General features: G+C 34.4%; 1 protein-coding gene across 2 annotated transcripts in view; it reads left to right on the top strand.

The window, feature by feature from the left end:
- NRDC (nardilysin convertase) overlaps positions 1-20,977 on the top strand; it is a 112,648-nt gene that overhangs the window by 58,993 nt on the left and 32,678 nt on the right. For both annotated transcript variants that reach the window (XM_069591221.1, XM_069591210.1), the window contains 10 exons: positions 3,269-3,342; positions 9,821-9,916; positions 11,162-11,284; positions 13,155-13,212; positions 15,090-15,163; positions 16,549-16,618; positions 18,190-18,267; positions 19,544-19,664; positions 19,746-19,804; positions 20,334-20,388. In XM_069591221.1, the coding sequence (XP_069447322.1) occupies positions 3,269-3,342; positions 9,821-9,916; positions 11,162-11,284; positions 13,155-13,212; positions 15,090-15,163; positions 16,549-16,618; positions 18,190-18,267; positions 19,544-19,664; positions 19,746-19,804; positions 20,334-20,388 (808 nt within the window). The remainder of the gene's footprint in view (positions 1-3,268; positions 3,343-9,820; positions 9,917-11,161; positions 11,285-13,154; positions 13,213-15,089; positions 15,164-16,548; positions 16,619-18,189; positions 18,268-19,543; positions 19,665-19,745; positions 19,805-20,333; positions 20,389-20,977) is intronic.

The following is a 20,977-nucleotide window of genomic DNA, read 5'->3' as shown; positions in this document are numbered from 1 at the left end:
AACATTGTTAATCAGCTATACCCCAATACAAAATAAAAAGTTTAAAGTTTGGGAGAAAAAAGGAATCATCCCCCAAATTATATATAAGACTTCTTCATGGAGGATATATTAAAATCTTATTTAAATATTAAATAAAAGACCTAAATAAATTGAGAAAAATACTATTTATGGATTTTAAGCCCTTTAAAAAACGTTTTCTTTTGTTTTTGGCTACTTTGCTATAAGCATAGAGGATCCTAGCTCCCCAGCCAGGGATCGAACCCCTGCACCTGCATTGAAAGTGCGGAGTCCTAACCACTGGACCACCAGGGGATACCCCAAAATCTTTCTCTCGTTTTTTTCAGTGACATTAGTTCTTCCTATTTAATGTACAGATTCAGTGATATCACAACCATAATCTTAGAAGATTTATTTAGTCTTAAATAGACAATCTAAGATTTATAAAGAAATACAGAGGGCTAAGTATAGCTGGGTTACTTTTGAATTGGAAAAATACAAGGTCGTAGAACTTGACCTACTAGATATTAAGATTTGTTTTGTAATTAGCACATTGTGGTGTTAGCAGAAGGCTAGACAAAGAGACGGTGGAACAGAATGTTTCTTGGAATGTAAATAGACCAACACATATGTGGACACTTGATTTTTGATAGGAACATTATGAAGCAGTGGTCAAGGGCTTTTTAAAAAATTGATACCAAGACAGTATAATGGCAAAAACAAAATTGACTCCCTGTTTCACAACATACACAAAAAAATCAATTCTATGTGGATTATAGACCAAAAAGTGAAAAGTGCCATTAAAAGTTTTATGGAAAAGTGTGACTTTAACCTTAGATAAGGATTATCAAACAAGATGGAAAAACAAAAAGGAGAGATGATAGTACATTGCGTTCATGTAAAGGTAACATAAAGAGAGTGAAAAAAGCAAGTATAAAGTGGAAGAATATATTTGTAACACATGTAACTAAAAAGGACTTATATTTAGAATAACTACCATTGAGTTTTAATTATTAGATTACAATGTTTACATATGATTATATATGCTATTACATATTATATAAGTGAAGTGAAGTCACTCAGTTGTGTCCGACTCTTTGCGACCCCATGAACTGTAGCCTACCAGGATCCATGGGATTTTCCAGGCAAGAGTACTGGAGTGGGTAGCCATTTCCTTCTCCAGGGGATCTTCCCGACCCAGGGATCGAACCCAGGTCTCCTGCATTGTAGGCAGACGTTTTACCATCTGAGCCACAATGGGTAATTAAATATATAAATCAATAAGATGTTAAATCGATCAATGTTAAATCAATAAGAAAAGTACAACCCAATAGAAAAAGCCCTTAAACAGGCATATTATAAAAGAAGAAATTAAAATTATTACTAAAATTATAAAATGTTCTATCAGGAAAATGTAAATTCAAATCATTTTGAAATTTAACTATCCTTCTAAAAGTTACAGAGAATTTTAACGTCGGATAATACCAAGTGAGGGTGACGTTGTAGAGGATTGGAGGAATGCTCTGATGCAAGAGTAAACTGGCACAATCACTTTTGGAAAGGTTTGATATTAACCTGGTGATGTAGAACATATGATGCATATGCTATTACCTAGGAGTTCTTTCTTAGACAGATATTTTGACAAACTTGTGCACATGTGCTGTGGTATATACTTATAAGAATGTTTTTGATAGCATTGTTTGTAATGGTTCAGATCCGGAACCAGCACAAATTGTCCATCAGCAGTAGAATGGATGAGTAAATTCATGCAGTGAAATATTCTACTGCAGTGAAAATAAATCAGCCACAGTCACATGTAACATTGTGAATGACCATTAAAAGTGTTGAGTTAAATAAATCATGTAAAAGGTATATAAACTGTATATCCATTTATATGAAATTCAAAAATGAAACTGTATTGTCTAGAACATGCATTCTTGGCAGGGTTCATATTGTTTCTTTTGGTAGCAGAAATTGGTTCTTGGAGGTAAAAAAATGTTTGATATTATAATGGTTTGTGGTCCTCCAAAGCTTAACCCTACCTGCAAAATCTTCATTTAGTATTGATTTCTTTCTGAGTTTTCTCAAGTATCACATGAGCACCATTTACACTGACATTGAGTTCATGGAAGAGATGCAGAGTGTATGCAAGGTCTAGGCTACAAAATTGTGGTGATAAATGATTGGAGGACTTTCAAATGATTGTTTGATCTTGAAATCATCACTAGAGGTAGTCTGCGTGTGTCAGTTGGTTGTCATTAGCTGCCTTGTGGATGTTGTTTATGTTTGACCCTCTCTCTTTTGTGTGTGACTTTGATTTTTAGAATTAAATATAATATTCTGTTTTATTTAATTCAATAAAAATTATTTAGCCCATCATTAGTTATAACAAGTACTGAAAAGAAAAAGTGTCTAATATTTTAACGAGTACTAGTAGCTAATTAAGTTAAAAGTTTCTTCTCAGAGCAAGCAGAAGTTCAAAGTTTATTAAATATTGTAGGAAATTAACTTTTTAATGTCTTGATGGAAAATAAATATTAATTAAAAAAACTTGATTGTATTGCTGTTATTATTTAAATGGGTATTTTGCATATATAATTTGATGTACCACAACCTACATAAGGAATATATTATGTTAAAGTTTATATATACAGTTATACGATTAAGTGAAATAGTAATAACCTTTAATATTTTAACTTAAAAAGTTAAAAAAGAGTAGTCCTCAGATACTTTTTACTTATGAAATCAGGTACACATACAGTATGTAAACAGGCTTTATATGTGTGCAGAAATTTCATAGGGTAGTGATTGGAATAAGATTTCTAAAAAGGCTCCTTAGGGTTGATAATGGGGAAAAAAAAAAATCAAGAAACACCTGTCTAGAAATACATGCATATGTGTTAAAACTACCAAGAAAAGCAGAGAAGTGATTACTGTAACATTTATGGTATTACTTCTGAGACGGGTGCTGCGTGCTTCTAGAGTTTTGACAGTGTTCTATTTCTTGAACTGAGTAGTTGCCACCTCAGTATTTGCCTTACAGTCTGTATGCTCATGTTTTATGTATTTTTCTGTAATGGGTATTATATTTCATAATAGAGAAAAAGTGGTTTTTAGACTTCAAAATCTAGAAATGCTGCATATTGTTTAGGTTTTATACGCATGATTATGAACTAAATCTCCAACTTAGTAAAGTTTCTTACTTTAAAAAAGTAGATGTTGACTGGTGAAAAGCTTTTACCAGACAGGTGTTTTTTTTTTCTGTCTTAAGATGGGCCCAGTTTTTCATCCATCCGCTAATGATCAGAGATGCAATTGACCGAGAAGTTGAAGCTGTTGATAGTGGTAAGTACTTTATGTCTTACTGCTTTTTCCTTCATTGATCCAGTTATTAGCACATTTATCATTCTTTATCACTCTTTATTTCATAAAGGGCTAAATTAAAATAGAAATGTCATGTTTATTACTGAAGCCATTAAATGTCTATTCAGTATAGATATGAAATAAATCAAAGGATTATGTATTTTTGATTTTTCAGCCTTTGCTTTTTTTGAGGGTTTTACCACAGTGACTGACCTCTTATCCTAATTCTTAATTCTTAAGACTAATACTGGGTATTCAAACTTTAGAAGTTCACATACTCTTTGCATGAAGAAATATTTCCTCTGAGGCTTGGCTTTATGCACCATCCTGATATTAAAATAGCTTATTTTTTGTTACTTCTCTGTGTCAGTAACTTCTGTTACTTTGTGGGTTTAGCTTCTGTAGTTCTGAAAATAATTTTGATATGTTTATGGATGAAGAAACTAAACTCCTGAGCAGGAAGCCTTTTAATTTTACTTTGATGGTCTTTCTTATCTTTGTGTTTAAAAGACTGAAGACCATAAGGAAAACTGTGTGTCTGTATAGGGTGAGGATTCATTAGAGAACTGTGCTACAGATATCCCTCAGTTACAGGGTATCAATAAATAATACCACTGCAGATTAACGCTGCTTCCTTATTTTAGCATTCAGTTCAGTTCAGTCGCTCAGTCACGTCCAACTCTTGGCGACCCTATGAATTGCAGCACGCCAGGCCTCCCTGTCCACCACCAACTCCCAGAGTTCACTCAGACTCACGTCCATCAAGTCAGTGATGCCATCCAGCCATCTCATCCTCTGTCGTCCCCTTCTCCTCCTGCCCCCAATCCCTCCCAGCATCAGAGTCTTTTCCAATGAGTAAACTCTTTGCATGAGGTGGCCAAAGTACTGGAGTTTCAGGTTTAACATCATTCCTTCCAAAGAAATCCCAGGGCTGATCTCCTTCAGAATGGACTGGTTGGATCTCCTTGCAGTCCAAGGGACTCTCAAGAGTCTTCTCCAACACCACAGTTCAAAAGCATCAATTCTTCAGCGCTCAGCTTTCTTTACAGTCCAACTCTCACATCCATACATGACCACTGGAAAAACCATAGCCTTGACTAGACGGACCTTAGTTGGCAGAGTAATGTCTCTGCTTTTGAATACGGTATCTAGGTTGGTCATAACTTTCCTTCCAAGGAGTAAGCGTCTTTTAATTTTAGCATTAGAAACATGTAATAGTACACTTGGGGGGACTTCCAATTCATATAGGTTAGGCTTGGCTTGCATGACTGAAGAGGCCAGGTCTTTGTACTAATTCTTCCTTTTGTAACATTTTCCCTTTGGTTTGATTGTGTATCTATTTCTGATAATCATTTACTGCCTTCACTAGTGGAGAAGGCAGTGACACCCCACTCCAGTATTCTTGCCTGGAAAATTCCATGGATGGAGGAGCCTGGTGGGCTGCAGTCAGTCCATGGGGTCGCTAAGAGTCGGACATGACTGAGCAACTTCACTTTCACTTTTCACTTTCATGCATTGGAGAAGGACATGGCCGCCCACTCCAGTGTCCTTGCCTAGAGAATCCCAGGGATTGGGGAGCCTGGTGGGCTGCTGTCTATGGGATCACACAGAGTCGGACATGACTGAAGCAATTTAGCAGCAGCAGCAGCCTTCACTAGGCAAAATAAACTGCAGATGACTGGAAAGAACTATTTGTTTTCAAGTCAGCAAACTGTGTTTTACTTATAGAAATGTCACTAATTGTGGCCCTCAATTTATTAGTAAAAGAGGGTAGAATGGAGTTAGAGTCCTCCTAGTTCTAGTCACTTCTTGTAATCAAAGATTCATTTTCTTCATTTTTGTTGTTTACTTACCCACAACTTTTTTCATAGGCCCGGATAACTTTGTTGAATGTATGAAAACTAAAATAAATAAGGAAAACTCTAAAAGCTTTCCCTGCTTTTGGGAACCTAGGAACTATATTCTGTGTGTTTACTTCTTTCAAGTGTGTTTTTATTTGTATAGTTTCAAGAGTGGGTTGAAATTGCCATTTAAAAGGTTATACCCTGATGGTCCAGTGATCGGACTCAGAAATTGTTCTGCCAGAGCCTGGGCTCAATCTTTGGTTGGCAGACTAAGTTTGCTAGCTGTGTGGTGCGGCCCCCCAAAAAAGATTAAACATGTAATTTAATTTTATAAGTTTAATTCAGAATATATTTTATTATATTTTGAATATGTGATATATGATATGAACTCACACAATAAGTAGTTTTGGTTTAAAATGAACTTAGGCTAAAGGCTCTGTTTTTTTTTGTTTTTGGTAATAGGAGACCTAGGTTTCAATTTGTAATCCAATACAAATAGCTAGGTATATATCATTAGTTACTTAACCTTCTAAGTATAAAGGATTTACTTGAGATTACGGAGATGAAAGGGGCTTTCCCAGTGGCTCAGCGATAAAGAGCCCACCTGCAGTGCAAGAGATGTGGGTTCGATCCATGGGTTGGCATGATACCCTGGAGGAGCGCATGGCAACCCACTCCAGTATTTTTGCCTGGAGAATCCCATGGACAGAGAACCCTGGCGGGCCGTGTCCATGGGGTCACAGAGAGTCAGACACAACTGAAGTGACTGAGCATGCCACGTATGCAAGGAGATGGGAGAGGTCTTAAATTTTGGTGTAACAAACTAGTATTCATTAAGTAGTTGTTTTTTAGCATATTGTTTATGATATATTATTCTCGCATTTGTATTTATAACACATCAGAAAATTTAAGATGAGCGAAGTTTAGGTTCTGTGAACATTGAACATACGAACATTTGGGGACTCAGTATTTACACATTGGTAGATATTGATATTTTTTATCAACACAGCATAAATTTATCTTGGCTAAAGCCACAAAACATTTATAATTGAATAGTGTCACATGTTAACACATATGTATGCAGGCCATTAAGAGTTAACAGCTCTAGGCCAGGTCTAAGTCAGTATTGTAGTCAGGCATCTTAGCCTTTCTTTTTCCAGAATCAGTATCTACAAATAATGAGGTCTATTAAGCACTTTTGAAAGCTTCACAGTTGAATGTTATTTTCTTTCATTCAGATGTAATAATCTTTATTTTATCATTCTCACCTCATTTGCATGTTTTTAGTTGCCTGCATGCTTTAATGACCCGTTCAATGTGAGAGGAGTTGAAATTCAGCTGTCATGGTAGATTCATCTTTTCATTTTCCTTTTCCTTCTCCTCCTGCTTATAGAAGAGATTCTTTTCTAGGTTTTAAATTTATCACTTGTTGTACCTTCATTACCATGCCCTGCATTGACAGTCTGTTTTTGGTCTGATCTTTCAATGGAGTGGTTATACACATAGATGTATAAGAATTTGTTTGCACAATGCGGATAGGTCTGTTCAGTGTTTTATAATTTTCTTGAATACATTTAATCACAGAAGCCACAAATGTACACAGGATAGATCTTAAAATCAGATTGACTTATTGCTAAAATAAGATTGTAGAGAAAATATTATTCTTAATGATTAGCTCTTTATTTAAATGATTATTCATACTCTACATAATCATGTGTAATTGCCTACATATTGTACCTTAGTAATTGAGATTGAGGATATGACCAAAACTTCTTTTAATATAATCAAGTGGTTGAGTGTGTTCCCTAAGTGTTCAGTATTTATACTCTATTTTTATCAGTTGTAGGGGAATTCTAAATGACTTTTTGTAGATATGTTTATATATTTACTCTGTTATAGTTTCCTTTGCTGCTGTAACAAATTACCAGAAACTCAGTGGCTTAAAATAGCATATTTATTTTCTTAAACTTTTGGAGGTCAGAAATCTAAAATATTCCCTCAGGACTGCATTTCTGTTGGCGACTCCAAGGGAGAATCTGTTTCCTTTTCTACCTTCTAGATACCACCTACTTTCCTAGACTGTGACTCCTTTCATTATCTTAAGAGCCATTGGTGTGGAATCTCCTTTGCTATCTGACCCTGCTTTTGTCTTAACATCTTCTGACCTTGATCCTCTTCAGTTCAGTTCAGTCGCTTAGTCGTGTCCGACTCTTTGCGACCCCATGAATCGCAGCACGCCAGGCCTCCCTGTCCATAACCAACTCCCAGAGTTCACTCAGACTCACGTCCATCGAGTCAGTGAGGCCATCTAGCTATCTTATCCTCTGTCGTCCCCTTCTCCTCCTGCCCCCAATCCCTCCCAGCATCAGAGTCTTTTCCAATGAGTCAACTCTTCGCATGAGGTGGCCAAAGTACTGGAGTTTCAGCTTCAGCATCATTCCTTCCAAAGAAATCCCAGGGCTGATCTCTTTTAGAATGGACTGGTTGGATCTCCTTGCAGTCCAAGGGACTCTCAAGAGTCTTCTCCAACACCACAGTTCAAAAGCATCAATTCTTCGGTGCTCAGCCTTCTTCACAGTCCAACTCTCACATCCATACATGATCACAGGAAAAACCATAGCCTTGACTAGACGGACCTTAGTTGGCAAAGTAATGTCTCTGCCTTTGAATATGCTATCTAGGTTGGTCATAACTTTTTTTCCAAGGAGTAAGCATCTTTTAATTTCATGCCTGCAATCATCATTGATCCTCTTACCTCTCTCTTTTAAGGACCCTCTGATTACATTGGGACCACCCAGATAATCTAGTAGAGTCTCTGCATACCAAGATCATTAATTTAATCACAGTGCAAATTTCCTTTTACCATATAAGGTAACACATTCACAGGTTTTGGAAATTTAGATATGGCCATCTTTGGGGGCCATTGTTCAGTCTTTCATACTTAATAATGGAATTGTTTCTTCTGTGTTATAGCCATCATATCTTCATATTTTTCCAGATATTTTAAAAATTTGCTCTGTTGAAGCTATATATGTATACTTTTTACTGTGTATGCTTTCCAGATATGGAAATGGTATTTTTTTTTACTGTCTCATCTTTGATTTAGACTTCATGACTTGTAACTGAAGTATGTTATTTCATATATGTTTCTACTACTTTCCATCTCTTCTGTCACCACTTTGGTTTCTGCTCTCTTTTCCAAGTATAACAGTGATGGCTCCTCATCAGTTTTCCTGTGTCTACTTTTACAACCAGAATGAACTTACTGAAGTCTAGATCTATGATAATGATAATGTTACTCTCCTTATTAAACATTGGTAATATCTTACCATTATTCCTATAAGTAATAATAGCCAACATTTATTGAGTTTATTATGTGCATCATTATGATTGTTACCTCCATTATCCTTGACATGCAGTGAAACTGAGGCTTAGAAAGGCTCTTTTCAAAAATTGTGTCTTCTTTATCTCTTCAGCCTGATATCTTGACTCTGCTTTGATTCTGAACTTTCTACCTCCAGCAACTAGTTTAGTAGTACCTGCTGCATAGTAGATGTTCAGTGTAGAAATATATCTTATTTAATTCTTATTTTAAAAAATCCTTTGAGCTTGGTACTAGTAACTCCATACTCTAGATGAAAATAGAATCTAGGAAGTTAGATAACTTCCTCAATGTTGTGCAGCTTAGTAATTACAGAACTTGGATTCCAGCCAAGATATTTCTGGCTCCAAAGTGATTGTTTTTAACCATTAGTACTTTATTACCTACATAGTTGACTTTGGAGGAAATTTAAATAATATATATGGCAAAGTTCTCAGATAATAAGGAATTTGATTTAACATTTTATTAGCACCTTCATTAATAAAATGTTGGACATAGCATCTGTTGACTGAATAAAAAGGCACAGCCTAAAAGTTGAGAGTTATGTTTTACTTGACGGGTTCTCTGAGGACTTGAAGCCTGGGACACAGCATCTCAGATAATGCTGAGAAAACGGTTCCAAAGTGGCAAGGGGGATCAGGGAGCCAGGATATATAGGAGTTTTTTGCAACAAGAGACCAGGTAGTTGGAACATCAAAAGATTACTGTTAATAAAAGAAAATAAGATATCTCAAGGTAAGGAATTTAGTGCTTTTCTATGTATGGGAAGATGTAAGAGTCTGGACTCACTGAAATCATTCCTTTGATAGTATCTCAGCTATCTGGGGCCAGTATCCTATGTTTTCTCACACTGAGTTTCCTTAGGGCACACTGTCTCTGCGGCTGTAATGTGATGGCTTGATGACTGTAACATCCTTTGTTTACTGATATGGCAGGCAGTATTTTAGTTCTCATATTCTAGACTTGAAACTTTCAGGTCATTAACTACCTGTTGCATTTGAAAATAAAGGAAAATCTCTAGAAAGGTGAATTGACTACCCAAAATTACAGAAATATATTAAGTCTTAGAACTTGTCCTAGATCATTGAATTTCTCACTTCAGTCTTACTACACATGATTCATAAAATTAATTTTTGTTACTTCCTTACTTTCAGTTCTTTAAGCCTGAATTTCCAGATAGTAAATCAAGATACTGAATTTAATTTTGTTAAAAATATTTCTTTAAAACTGACAGAATATCAGCTTGCAAGACCCTCTGATGCAAACAGAAAGGAAATGTTGTTTGGAAGCCTTGCTAGACCTGGACATCCTATGGGGAAATTTTTTTGGGGTAAGAGACTAAATACTTCATCGTGTTTCATATTTTCTAGTAAAGAAAGATTGAGAGCATGAAGGGTTTATAAAGAATGGAAAGGTAAGGTAGTTAGGTACTTTTTACGTTTTGGGGTAGGTAGGTAGGTAGCTTTTCAAATAGAAAGCAGTTAAATATGCCTATATTTTGGTTCCTTAATGTTGGATATATGAGGAATAGCACCTAGTATTTAGAAAATGTTTTTTGGGTGCGAGATGCTCTACTACCACAGTGTGAATTATCCCATTCAGTTGTCATAACAGTGTTATGAACCTGGGTACCATAATCTCCATTTAAAGATAAAGAAACAGACTCAGAAGTTAATTTGCTTAAATATGATAATGGTGGATTGTGGGATTTGAACCTCTTATAAAAGTGTGTTATAAAATACGTGCTCTACCCCAACCTGAATTTGCCTTTATCAGCAGAGATTGAGCAGTGATTTCTCTAGTAGTTTTTGAGCTGTGACCTAATTATGTTTAATTGGTAAGCTGTTTAAATGGTGTCTGTTTTTCATAATGGCTGTTTCTTAGTGTTAGAATTCAGTTATTATAACCTTATATTAATCCACTTGACTACAGAGTAGAATCTGGAATGAGTTGGCCTAATGGCATTTAGACCAATCATTCAAAGGGTGATTTGCTTGTTTTCTTATTGGCTGCCCTGGTGGCTCAGAGGTTAAAGCATCTGCCTCCAATGCTGAAGACCTGGGTTCGATCCCTGGGTCGGGAAGACACCCTGGAGAAGGAAATGGTAACCCACTCCAATATTCTTGCCTGGAGAATCCCATGGACGGTGAAGCCTGGTAGGCTACATAGAGTCCACGGGGTTGCAAAGAGTCAGACACAACTGAGTGATTTCACTACTACTGCTATATTCTATATGGCATCCTGGCTGTATGTGGTTTATATTTAAGAATTATGCAGAATATTGCTAAAATAATTCATAGATAAAACCTAATAGACTAATTATTAAGAAAGGAAGTATAAGGCAAGTACTGTTGTTGAGGTATTGCTAACTAGAGATTAATTCCTTATGTGTTAAAATATACCTTGAAATTGTTTCTTGTGAATTTTTGTCTTATTATTATAAACTGTTTCAGTATTTTGAGTCACTTGGGTTATTTCCTTAGTTGTATATAGTAGCAGAGGATGCACCACCAGTGTAGAGCCTTTTAATACAGTAAACTTAGTCATATCTATAATCTTTTTCATTTTTTTATAGGAAATGCTGAAACTCTCAAACATGAGCCCAAAAGAAATAATACTGATACACATGCTAGATTGAGAGAATTCTGGATGCGTTACTATTCTGCTCATTACATGACTTTAGTGGTTCAATCCAAAGGTAATACTGTCTACTTATGGCCCTTAGAATTACTTGAAAGTAGTGTTTTTTTAGGATTTGTCTGTCATATCAGTGTTGCTGTGCACTGTTAACTTACTTTAGTGGTTGATCCTAATATGAACTAAAGGAAATCAGAATTTGAAGAGGCAAAGCTCACGGACACACAAGATCATCTGATTCTCAGACAAATGTTTTTCTCTCATAGACATAAGTCTTATCTCCTGGCTATTGTTAGTGTATTAATGTACTAATAGATTGTGAATTGGTCTTTTGAGCAGCATTTGGCTGCTGCCTTTATCATCTCTGCTTTTGCATGTAATCTGTGTTAATCATAAACTCTTAGAGGGCACAGTGTTTGTTTTTTCATCATTACATAGGGTCCAGTAAAGTGGCATGATTAATTGAAGCCTATCATGGTGATGCTAGCAGAAGTATCTTAAATGTAAAAATATTGGTCACCTCTGCACTTTCCCTTCTTTTATCTTTAGTGAAGATAATGTTGTATCAACTTTTCTCATTAAAGAAATCATAGTATCTTTCTTTTGTTTTCTTTATATTGTAGTCTCCTTAGGTTACTTTTCAAAGTCAGTCATTTGCTGAACTCTGTATTTTGATATACCTCATATTTGTGTATTTGGTACACATTTGATATACCTCAGTTTGTATATTTCTTTTTGAAAAACAAATTTTTTCACCTTAATGTAATTCTCCCTTTTATAAAATTTTACTCTCTCATTGTCAAAATTAAGATTAGAGCTGATTTGGCACTTAATTATAAAACATTTTTATATTTAGAATCAAAATTAGTCCACTAAAGTTGACATGAACATAAGGTTATGGATATGGCATTTAGACTGCAAATGTGTATCTCAATTCCTTTTACAACATTTATTAAAGTTAGCAATTCTATATTTAGTATGTAATGTTAATTTGCAATTTAAAACTAATTTTTGTTTCCAAATCTGTCATGAACATGCATTTTTCTTCAACTGGGTATTGATTATTTTGCATTCTTTTCTTCAGTGATAGCAAATATAAGTATATTAATGCTTCTTGCAAATTTCTAAAATAAGTCCCACATATTGATAAGAGAACTTTGTCTAATCTAGAGTCAGTTTGGAGCATCAGCATTTATTGTATCATTTACAAGTTAGATATCAATATAAATAGTATGGAGTAAATTCAGAACTTGCTTACTGATTTGCATCTTGTTTTATATATCCTGGGGCATCTCTTTTTGAGTTAGTGAAACTCATGTGTCTGTTGGAACTAACAAGTAATATCCAGTGATGGTGATGGTAACGAATCACTGGGATAAGACTAAAAGATTTCCTTTTTCATTTAGAATTCCTGTTTTACTAGAAATTTCAAAAGAATTTCCTATGAAATATAAGAAAAAGAATCGAGAGAAGATAGAAATCATATCAACCTAAGAAGACCTCAGCAAGTGTATATTGATGTAAAACAAAGGGAATATAATAGTACTGAGGAGCTGCTGAGAAGGGTCAGTGTAGTGTAGGTTAGTTAAGAGAAACCTTAGAGGAGGTAAGTTTTGGAATGGTGATTGATGTATTCTCATCTCTTTGTCCTTCACTCTTGCCTAGCAAAAACTTTTTTTCTACTTGTGTGCTTTTTCTAAATTCACTAGGAAGAAAGAATAAAGGAGTCTCAACAAAATTAAATTATATGTATCTCAAGACTTAAATAGTTATTTTTCCTGTTACTGATTACTGGTTAAGGAGTGGCAAGTGATGCCCAAATTAAAGTATTCCTTTGTTTTATAGCTAAAGATCCATGAGAAATCTAATTGCATTTCTACTTTTAATAACAACATTGCCTTTCTTGTCTCCTTCCTGCCTTCTCCGCAAAGAAACTCTGGATACTTTGGAAAAGTGGGTGACTGAAATCTTCTCTCAGATACCAAACAAGTAAGACATTTATTTTCATAAATCATGGAGTTAATCATGGAGTTAAAGAGGCTGTTTTTTGCTTTTAGTTTATTTTTTTAAACGGGTAATTAAATTAAGACCTAAAGTAGTTTAGATAACACAGCAAGATAACACAGCCTTTGAGAGGGAAAACTGACTTGAATACCCAAGTTTCCATAGTTTCTGTAGTTCAAAATTCCAAGCTTGTAAATTTATAGTAAGCAGTAACTCTGAAGAATTTATGCCTCATTTTATGTTTCTTCAGAGCTTTTTTGTTACTGTGTCCCGTGCTTGAAACTGTATTATTGTATTGAGAGTAGAATATACATATACTTACATGTATCCCTTGCCTCAGAACAAATTATGTTCTGAAGGTTTGTTTTTTAAGTCAGTGGTTTGGAACTTGGAATGCTTTTCCCTCACAAAAGAATAATCTTGTAGATGATAATTCACTTTACATATTGCCTGTTGCATATATTTAAATCAAATTGCCTTTTATTCAAAATTGGATGTAGAGTTCCAGCTCAGAAAGCTGCTATTTTTTGGTCCACTTCAAATTCATAAAAATAATACGCATATTTAAAAGATACTTTATTGTTACATTTTTTATTACAGAGAATACAAAAAATTTAAGTCTTAAGCAAATAAGTTTCTCTTCTCACTCTTAGCAGTTTGCATTTTAGTAAACTAAATGAAATCAGATTGTTTTTTTCTTGTATCAGGTGAGTGGGCTAGACTTTTCCAGTTCTTCATTCCAAGACAATTTGTTTTAAATTTATGAAAGAGAAATTAGTTTTAAAAATGTTAGAATAATTTGTAATAACAACTGATTGGTTATTATTATCTTGCTTAATGTAAATTTCCATTGATACTAACAGTACTTTTAAGTAAGGAAAGATAATGAAAGCCATGCCAACATTATGGGGTTGGTTTGTTTGTTTTTATAAAAAATGAATATTAGCTCCTTAAGTATCAAGTGACAGACTGAAATGTGTTTCAAATAGAGGGGCTGAGATGGTAAAGAATCTGCTTGCAGTATGCAAGACCTGGGTTTGATTCCTGGGTTGGGAAGACGCCCTGGAGGAGGGGATGGCCTCCCACTCCAGTATTCTTGCCTGGAGAATTCTGTCCATTCTCCCCATGGACAGAGGAGCCTGGCGGGCTATTGTCCATGAGGTCACAAAGAGTCAGATAAGACTGAGCACCTAAGCACAACACATATAGAATAGAGGGATTCACTAGGTCTTGTTGGTCAATCCCTGATAAGAATTTTAAATTTAAAAAATTCTTATAAATATTATTCATTAAGAACTTTCGTTCCTTAATCAGACAGGTTAAAAAGTCTTCTGGGTAATTAATACTGATTTCATATTGACCATATTTAGGAGAAATATTAGTTAACAGTATATTCAACTGTGTGCAAAGCCTTTAGAAGGAAGAATCCAAGTTTTTTAAATACCACAGTGCTTAATACCATACTTGATTTCTAAGAATCACTCAGTGTGTATTTGTTGTATCAAAAAAATATCTCTGGTATAAACTTTCTCTCTGAAATGGCTTTCTACTAAGACGAGAACTAAAGTTGAATGGGACTGATAGAGACAGTAAATATTGGGAGGGGAGGTCCCTTCAATTCATTGTTTTCTGTCTCCCATGAGTTTTAAAAGTATTTGAGTTATTGGGGTTGAAGTTAAGAATAGTTTGTGTAGTTCAGGATTTTGTGGCTTTCTTGCCATCCATTCGCTTATGCCTAGGATGCTTCTCAACCAGGGGCACATAGAATAGATTATAAATACCTATCAGTTTAGGTATCCCTAAAAATACTGCTTATAAAGGCTTTTGCCAATTAAATTTTAATGTATTTGTTTTATTTTCAGTGGGTTACCCAAACCAAACTTTGGCCATTTAACGGATCCATTTGACACACCAGCATTTAACAAACTTTATAGAGGTTCGTGAACCAAAGGTTTAAAACTATTTGAAATAACTTTAGCACATTCTCTAAAACTTAATCGGGGCTGCCAATTTTCTTTGAAAATGAGAATACAACAGAAAGTACAGCTAGATTGGAAAGGAAGTAGATAGACAATGGAAATCCAACTAGTGACAGATAGCAGGCCACTAACTAGTAGCAGATTCATTGGTCTGGTACCTTGATGCTGCTTGAGTCTGTCTTGTGCTTTCTTCCTATTTTTCTCTCATTTCCTCTTGTTCTTGGTGTTTTTTTGTTTCTTTCCTACTTTATTTTATCTATATTCTGCTCTTTTTTGCCTTTTAAAGACAAAAATAGAGGATGGGAAAACACTTTGGAAATAACTTCTGTTTATCTTCACTGTAAAACTAATTTTTATTAAATGAGACAAATTTAGTGTTAAAAAAAATGGGTAAGGGGAGTCACCCGTAAATCTTACCATCCAGAGAAGGAGTTTTGGCAAATTTTCTTTCGAGTCTCTATACTTATATTTTCATAACATAGTAAGATTATAAAGTATATACACTTCTGTCCCTTGCTTTTTTCATTTAATATTATGTTTGTAATAACCACCCAATGAGCCATTACATGGTTATGCTATAATTTGCTTAATAGTTTGCCTATAGTAAATATTGCAAAAGCATTCCTAATTCACCATTTCTCTTTCTTTACTTTTTTTTATCATGACAAATATTTTTGTTTCTCCTAATTGGCTAATTATTCCCTTCTTCTTCTTCACCCCAGTTGCCAGTCTCTTTCCTCTTTGTTTTCTCTGACCAGTGACTTTTGTCACACACTTTATTTGCTGCTGCCTCCATTCTAACTAAGCTGACTCTTCCCAGAGGCAGCTTATTTTTGGTTGTATTTTTTCTGACTGTAGATTTTCTCTTCAAAGAATCGTAGAATAGTAGCACTGGGAAGAATCTTAGAGTTACTTTAATTTACCCCAACTCATCATACCATAACCAATTCAGAAGGAGTTAAATGCAGTTTATTTTCTCAAAGTCCTATAAACTCACATAGCAAGATAGTAGTAGAGCTAGATTTCAGCCATGGGTCTCCTTATTCCTAGTCATGTACCTGTTCTTGCAAAAAGGGATCCATCCTTAGGGGTGTTCATATTTTCATAGTTCTTTTATCTATGCCTTCTCTATCTGTGAAACCAAATTGAAAAGAAATTTACAAAATTGCAGTATTCAAAGTGGAAAATTGGCAACTTGAAATAATAATTGCATTGTGTTTAACTTTCCCCTGCTTATTAGAGGATGAAATATATAGAATTGTTTTAAATTTCATGTAACATAGTATATATAAGTTGTGGAGAAACACTTATGTCTGCTCTTCTGAAAAATATTTTTGTTCAGTTGTTCCAATTAGAAAAATCCATGCTCTGACCATCACATGGGCACTTCCCCCTCAACAGCAGCATTACAGGTAAGATTTCAAAGGCAAATTTACTCCATTAGATACTGACTGAGAATCATATTTTAAAAACATACTGAGTGGTTTAAATTTGGGCACTCCATATTTATAAATGCAGGTAAGATGATAAACTGGCACACCACTACTTCAGGATTTTTGCCTTTGCTATATGTTTTAATATCTTCCTGGATATAAAAGCTAGAGTTTTCTTAGGATTAGTTGTTTTTCCTGAGTGTTTTAAATTAAGTATCTCAGTGTGAATGCTAACTTTTGTAATAATTTCTTTAGTACTTTGAGTATAAATATATATTAGCTTATGATTTATTTATTAGTGGTGACCATTTAGTTTGATCTTGTGAAAAGTAAAATTAAGTAATTTTGAGTGTGGCATACAACTACAGCATAAATCTCAAGAACTTGAGTTGGGAATGAGTTAGGTCAGATTTGTAGAAGTTAGGAAAACATTTCAGTTTATTCTTATAATTATCTTACAGGAGCCATATACATGAGCTAAGAAATTCTTTAAAGGTTAGGATCATTAAGTGGGTACAAAGGCTTCTCTCGTTAGAAATAAATGCTAATGAACTGATAAAAAGTTAGCTTAAGTTTCTAAAACTGTTACCAACAAAACAAACCCAAGAAGACACACAAGCAGAAGGAAAGAAAAGTAATGTGTTTTGCTTAAGCTCAGTTCAGTAAAAAATGCTTTTAACAATCTAGTCCCTTGAAGTTAACAAACAAGATCAGTATGCCTCCATTTAGAAAGCAGAGAACATGTGTATTGTCTGTTTGTTTTTTTTAGTGTAGGGATAATATAGGAAGTAGTAATATTCATTGATTGTATGTTAGAGTATCCCCAAAAATGTTAAAATGATCATATGCATATTTAAAAGTTTATTCTATTTGTTTTGAATTTTGATTAGAAAAATAGTATGCTTATGTAATATTAAGGACAAAGAATATTAAGTAAAAAGTAAAACTCTGCATCTCCTCTGTCCTCACAAATATGCCTAACATTAATAGATTCTTGTATATCCTTCAGACATTAAAATAATAAATATAAAACATATCTTTTTATGGAAATGGAATTATACTATATATACACCATTCTTCCTCTTTTTTGTATTTTCTTATTCTGTTTTCTTAATTAGCAAAGCCTTGTTTATCCTCTGCCTGATTACTAAAGTGTAATTCATTGTAGAAATCTTGAGAACTACTAAAAAGTGGAAAAAAGTCATCCATGATTCTGTTTTCCAAAGACTGTACCATTTCTATATGTTTTGATCTAGTTGTTTTTTTCTTAATAGACTGTGTATTTGTTTTAACCCAATGTTTATTCCAGATATATGAACTTCCAGTAAATTAGCTTTTGTGGGGAAAAATTTATTTTAACAAAGAAGCAAGTGTTTCTGTCTTGCTGCTATCAAATTAATTATAATTTCATATTTAATGGAATTTATGTGAAAACAAGTTATAACCACATTCTCAAATATCAGTCTCAGAAGTAAGATTTTCTAAAGTAAAATTAAGGTATTTATACCTTAATATTTTAAAATTTCTGATCTTAACTTTTTTTTTTAAAGGGTGAAACCACTTCATTATATCTCTTGGCTGGTTGGACATGAAGGCAAAGGCAGCATTCTTTCTTACCTTAGAAAAAAGCAAGTATTTAATAAATATTTTCAGTGTAGCAATCTCTTAAAAATAATAGACAACAGTTTTATAGAACCATGAGTCCTGAATTACATAAAAGGTTAGCTCTAATTAAGAATTTGCATTTGAACAATAATAAAGTCAATTTTAAATGCTGTGGATCTTCAGCCTTTCTCACCCCAGAAGGTAGACTTTAATGAAAACTTCATTGGGTGGATAAATTATAGAAATATGTGGGACTGTGAACAGCCATGTGTTTTAGAAAATAGCCAGAACGTTTCCTAAAGCATTTAAGCACTTGTTTAAGTTACCTAGTCAAATAGTAGAAATATAACTTTAGAATCAGGACCAAAACACATTAAAGTAATTCCTTGCAAGAATGGAAGGTGGATGAGAAATTTAAAGACTTTTAAAACATTGATGTGTACTAAATTATTCAAAGAAAGCTGAGGGGCAGGGTTACTAGTAAAAAAGGGGAATGAAATTAAATATATTCTTTATATAATAAATGTTATATGATTTTGGATTTATATAACCTTTTAATCTTACTGTACTTTATTAGAATTTCAAATTTTTCATTCTGGCTTCCTCTTTTCTTATTTTAGACTTTCAGGATTATTCTAGTTAGAAAAAATATAGTCTGACTGATTTTTTCCTATATAACCTGTGCAGTCAGGTTAGCTGATGGTCTCAAAGAGCTTACTTAACATTCTAAGTAGGGATGTATCTGAAGTGTTTTTTAAGGCTTCTTCTGGGAGATCATTCAAAATGAGATGTGAGAAATGCCTCCCAGGGGAATTCCCTGGCAGTCCAGTGGTTAGGACTCCATGCTTTAACTGTCAAGGGCCCAGATTCAGTCCCTGGTGGCGGAACCAAGATCCTGCAAGCTGAGCAGTGTGGCCAAAAAAGAGAGAGAGAGAGAGAGAAATGCTTTCCAGAAAACATGCTTCTAAATATTTTATGCTATTCTCTTCAACAAAAAATTACTGTAGCTTCATAAGACTTAATATTTTACTATGTTATAATATTAGGGTTTCCATTGAAGGAGTAAATACCAACTATTATTTCCTTCTGGTCATTTCTGTATGCACTACAATTCCTTGGGAAGCTTTGTACTTTGTAAAAAAATTGTACTTTTAAACTTACTGTTGGAAGCCATGTTTGCTTCAAAGTCTGGGCTTCCCATATTTTACATAGAAGGCCTACCTAGTTTGTTAATTTGAAGCATTTGTGTACTGTCAATCCCAAGATACCGATTGGAATAATTTTTTCTCCTCACTGTAGGTGCTGGGCTCTTGCACTCTTTGGTGGAAATGGTGAGACAGGATTCGAGCAAAATTCTACTTACTCAGTGTTCAGCATTTCTATTACATTGACTGATGAGGGTTATGAACATTTCTATGAGGTAAATAATTAAAATGGAGGGGTTTTTAAGTTACGTAGATATCACTTTATGCAACAGTATAATTAGATGCTTTGTTTTTAGGTTGCTCATACTGTCTTCCAGTATTTAAAAATGCTGCAAAAGCTTGGCCCAGAGAAAAGGTAATATTTATATATATATATATACTTATTAGAATTAGACCAAGGGTCAATCCTAGTATGTTTTAGCCTTCAGGCTGCCAATCGACATGGATTAGGCCTACCTTGATGGTGTTCCAGGCATTTCTTGCTTAAACTTCACTTACCTAGGGACTCCCCTGGTGGCTCAGATGGTAAAAGAATCTGCCTGCAGTGCAGGAGACCCAGGTTCCATCCCAGGTCAGGAAGATCCCCTGGAGAAGGGAATGGCAGCCCACTCCAGTATTCTTGCCTAGAGAACCCTATAGACAGAGGAGCCAGGTAGCCTACAGTCCATAGGGTCACAAAGAGTCAGACACGACTGAGTGACTAATACTTTTCACTTTTAAATTTCTGTTATTGGTTCCATACCCTTATTATTCTACATGTGAATGTATGTTAAATATACAGGTTATGTGGGCATTCTGTTTATTTTTATACTTCTCTTTTCTTGCCAATGATTCCAGTGAGAAATTTAAATATGTCTTCTAATTATAATTTTCTTTTTTCATAGAATTTTTGAAGAGATTCAGAAAATTGAAGATAATGAATTTCATTACCAAGAACAGGTACTAGAAGTAAAACTCTTTAAATATTATCTGTGACCAAGTTGAAACTGGTGTGGACATTGTTCCTCTTTTTGGAAGTGTCCCTGGAGTTTTAATTCTGCCACTCTCTGTCATGTGACTCTCAAGATGGCCTTGAGGCTATCTGAAAATTAACTCTTGTGTTTTTGAGCATTTATATTGAGTAACAGAGAGAGAATTAGGCAGATTGACACAGGTCATTTGTTGTGTGGCAGTCGTTCATTTGTGTAGTCATTTCATCTGTGGATCCCTTTGATCCCTTTGATAAACATTCATGGAGAGCTTGTATTTTGGGAATTCAAATATTGTGAATATATTTTACAGGGTAATGTGAAGTGATTACTATTTGTAATGTTAGAAATAGTGCGCTTTGTGCTTTCAGGGTAAGGAAAGCATTTGTCTTGATTGGAATAGGTCAAGGAAGGCTTTATGGGTATAATAAATTTGAATTGAATTCAGTATTAAAAAATAGTTAAGGTTTAGACACATTCTAAGTATTAGGAAGCACATAAGTAAGGAACTCTGGGGTATTGTGAAAAGGAAATGGTCTTTTCATGTCTATAGCATAGGG

This window comes from Ovis canadensis, chromosome 1 (assembly GCF_042477335.2).
Source record: "Ovis canadensis isolate MfBH-ARS-UI-01 breed Bighorn chromosome 1, ARS-UI_OviCan_v2, whole genome shotgun sequence".
In the NCBI taxonomy this organism is placed as follows: Eukaryota; Metazoa; Chordata; class Mammalia; order Artiodactyla; family Bovidae; genus Ovis; species Ovis canadensis.
The sequence above is the reverse complement of the archived record's forward strand: the minus strand, read 5'-3'. Positions and strand labels throughout refer to the sequence as shown.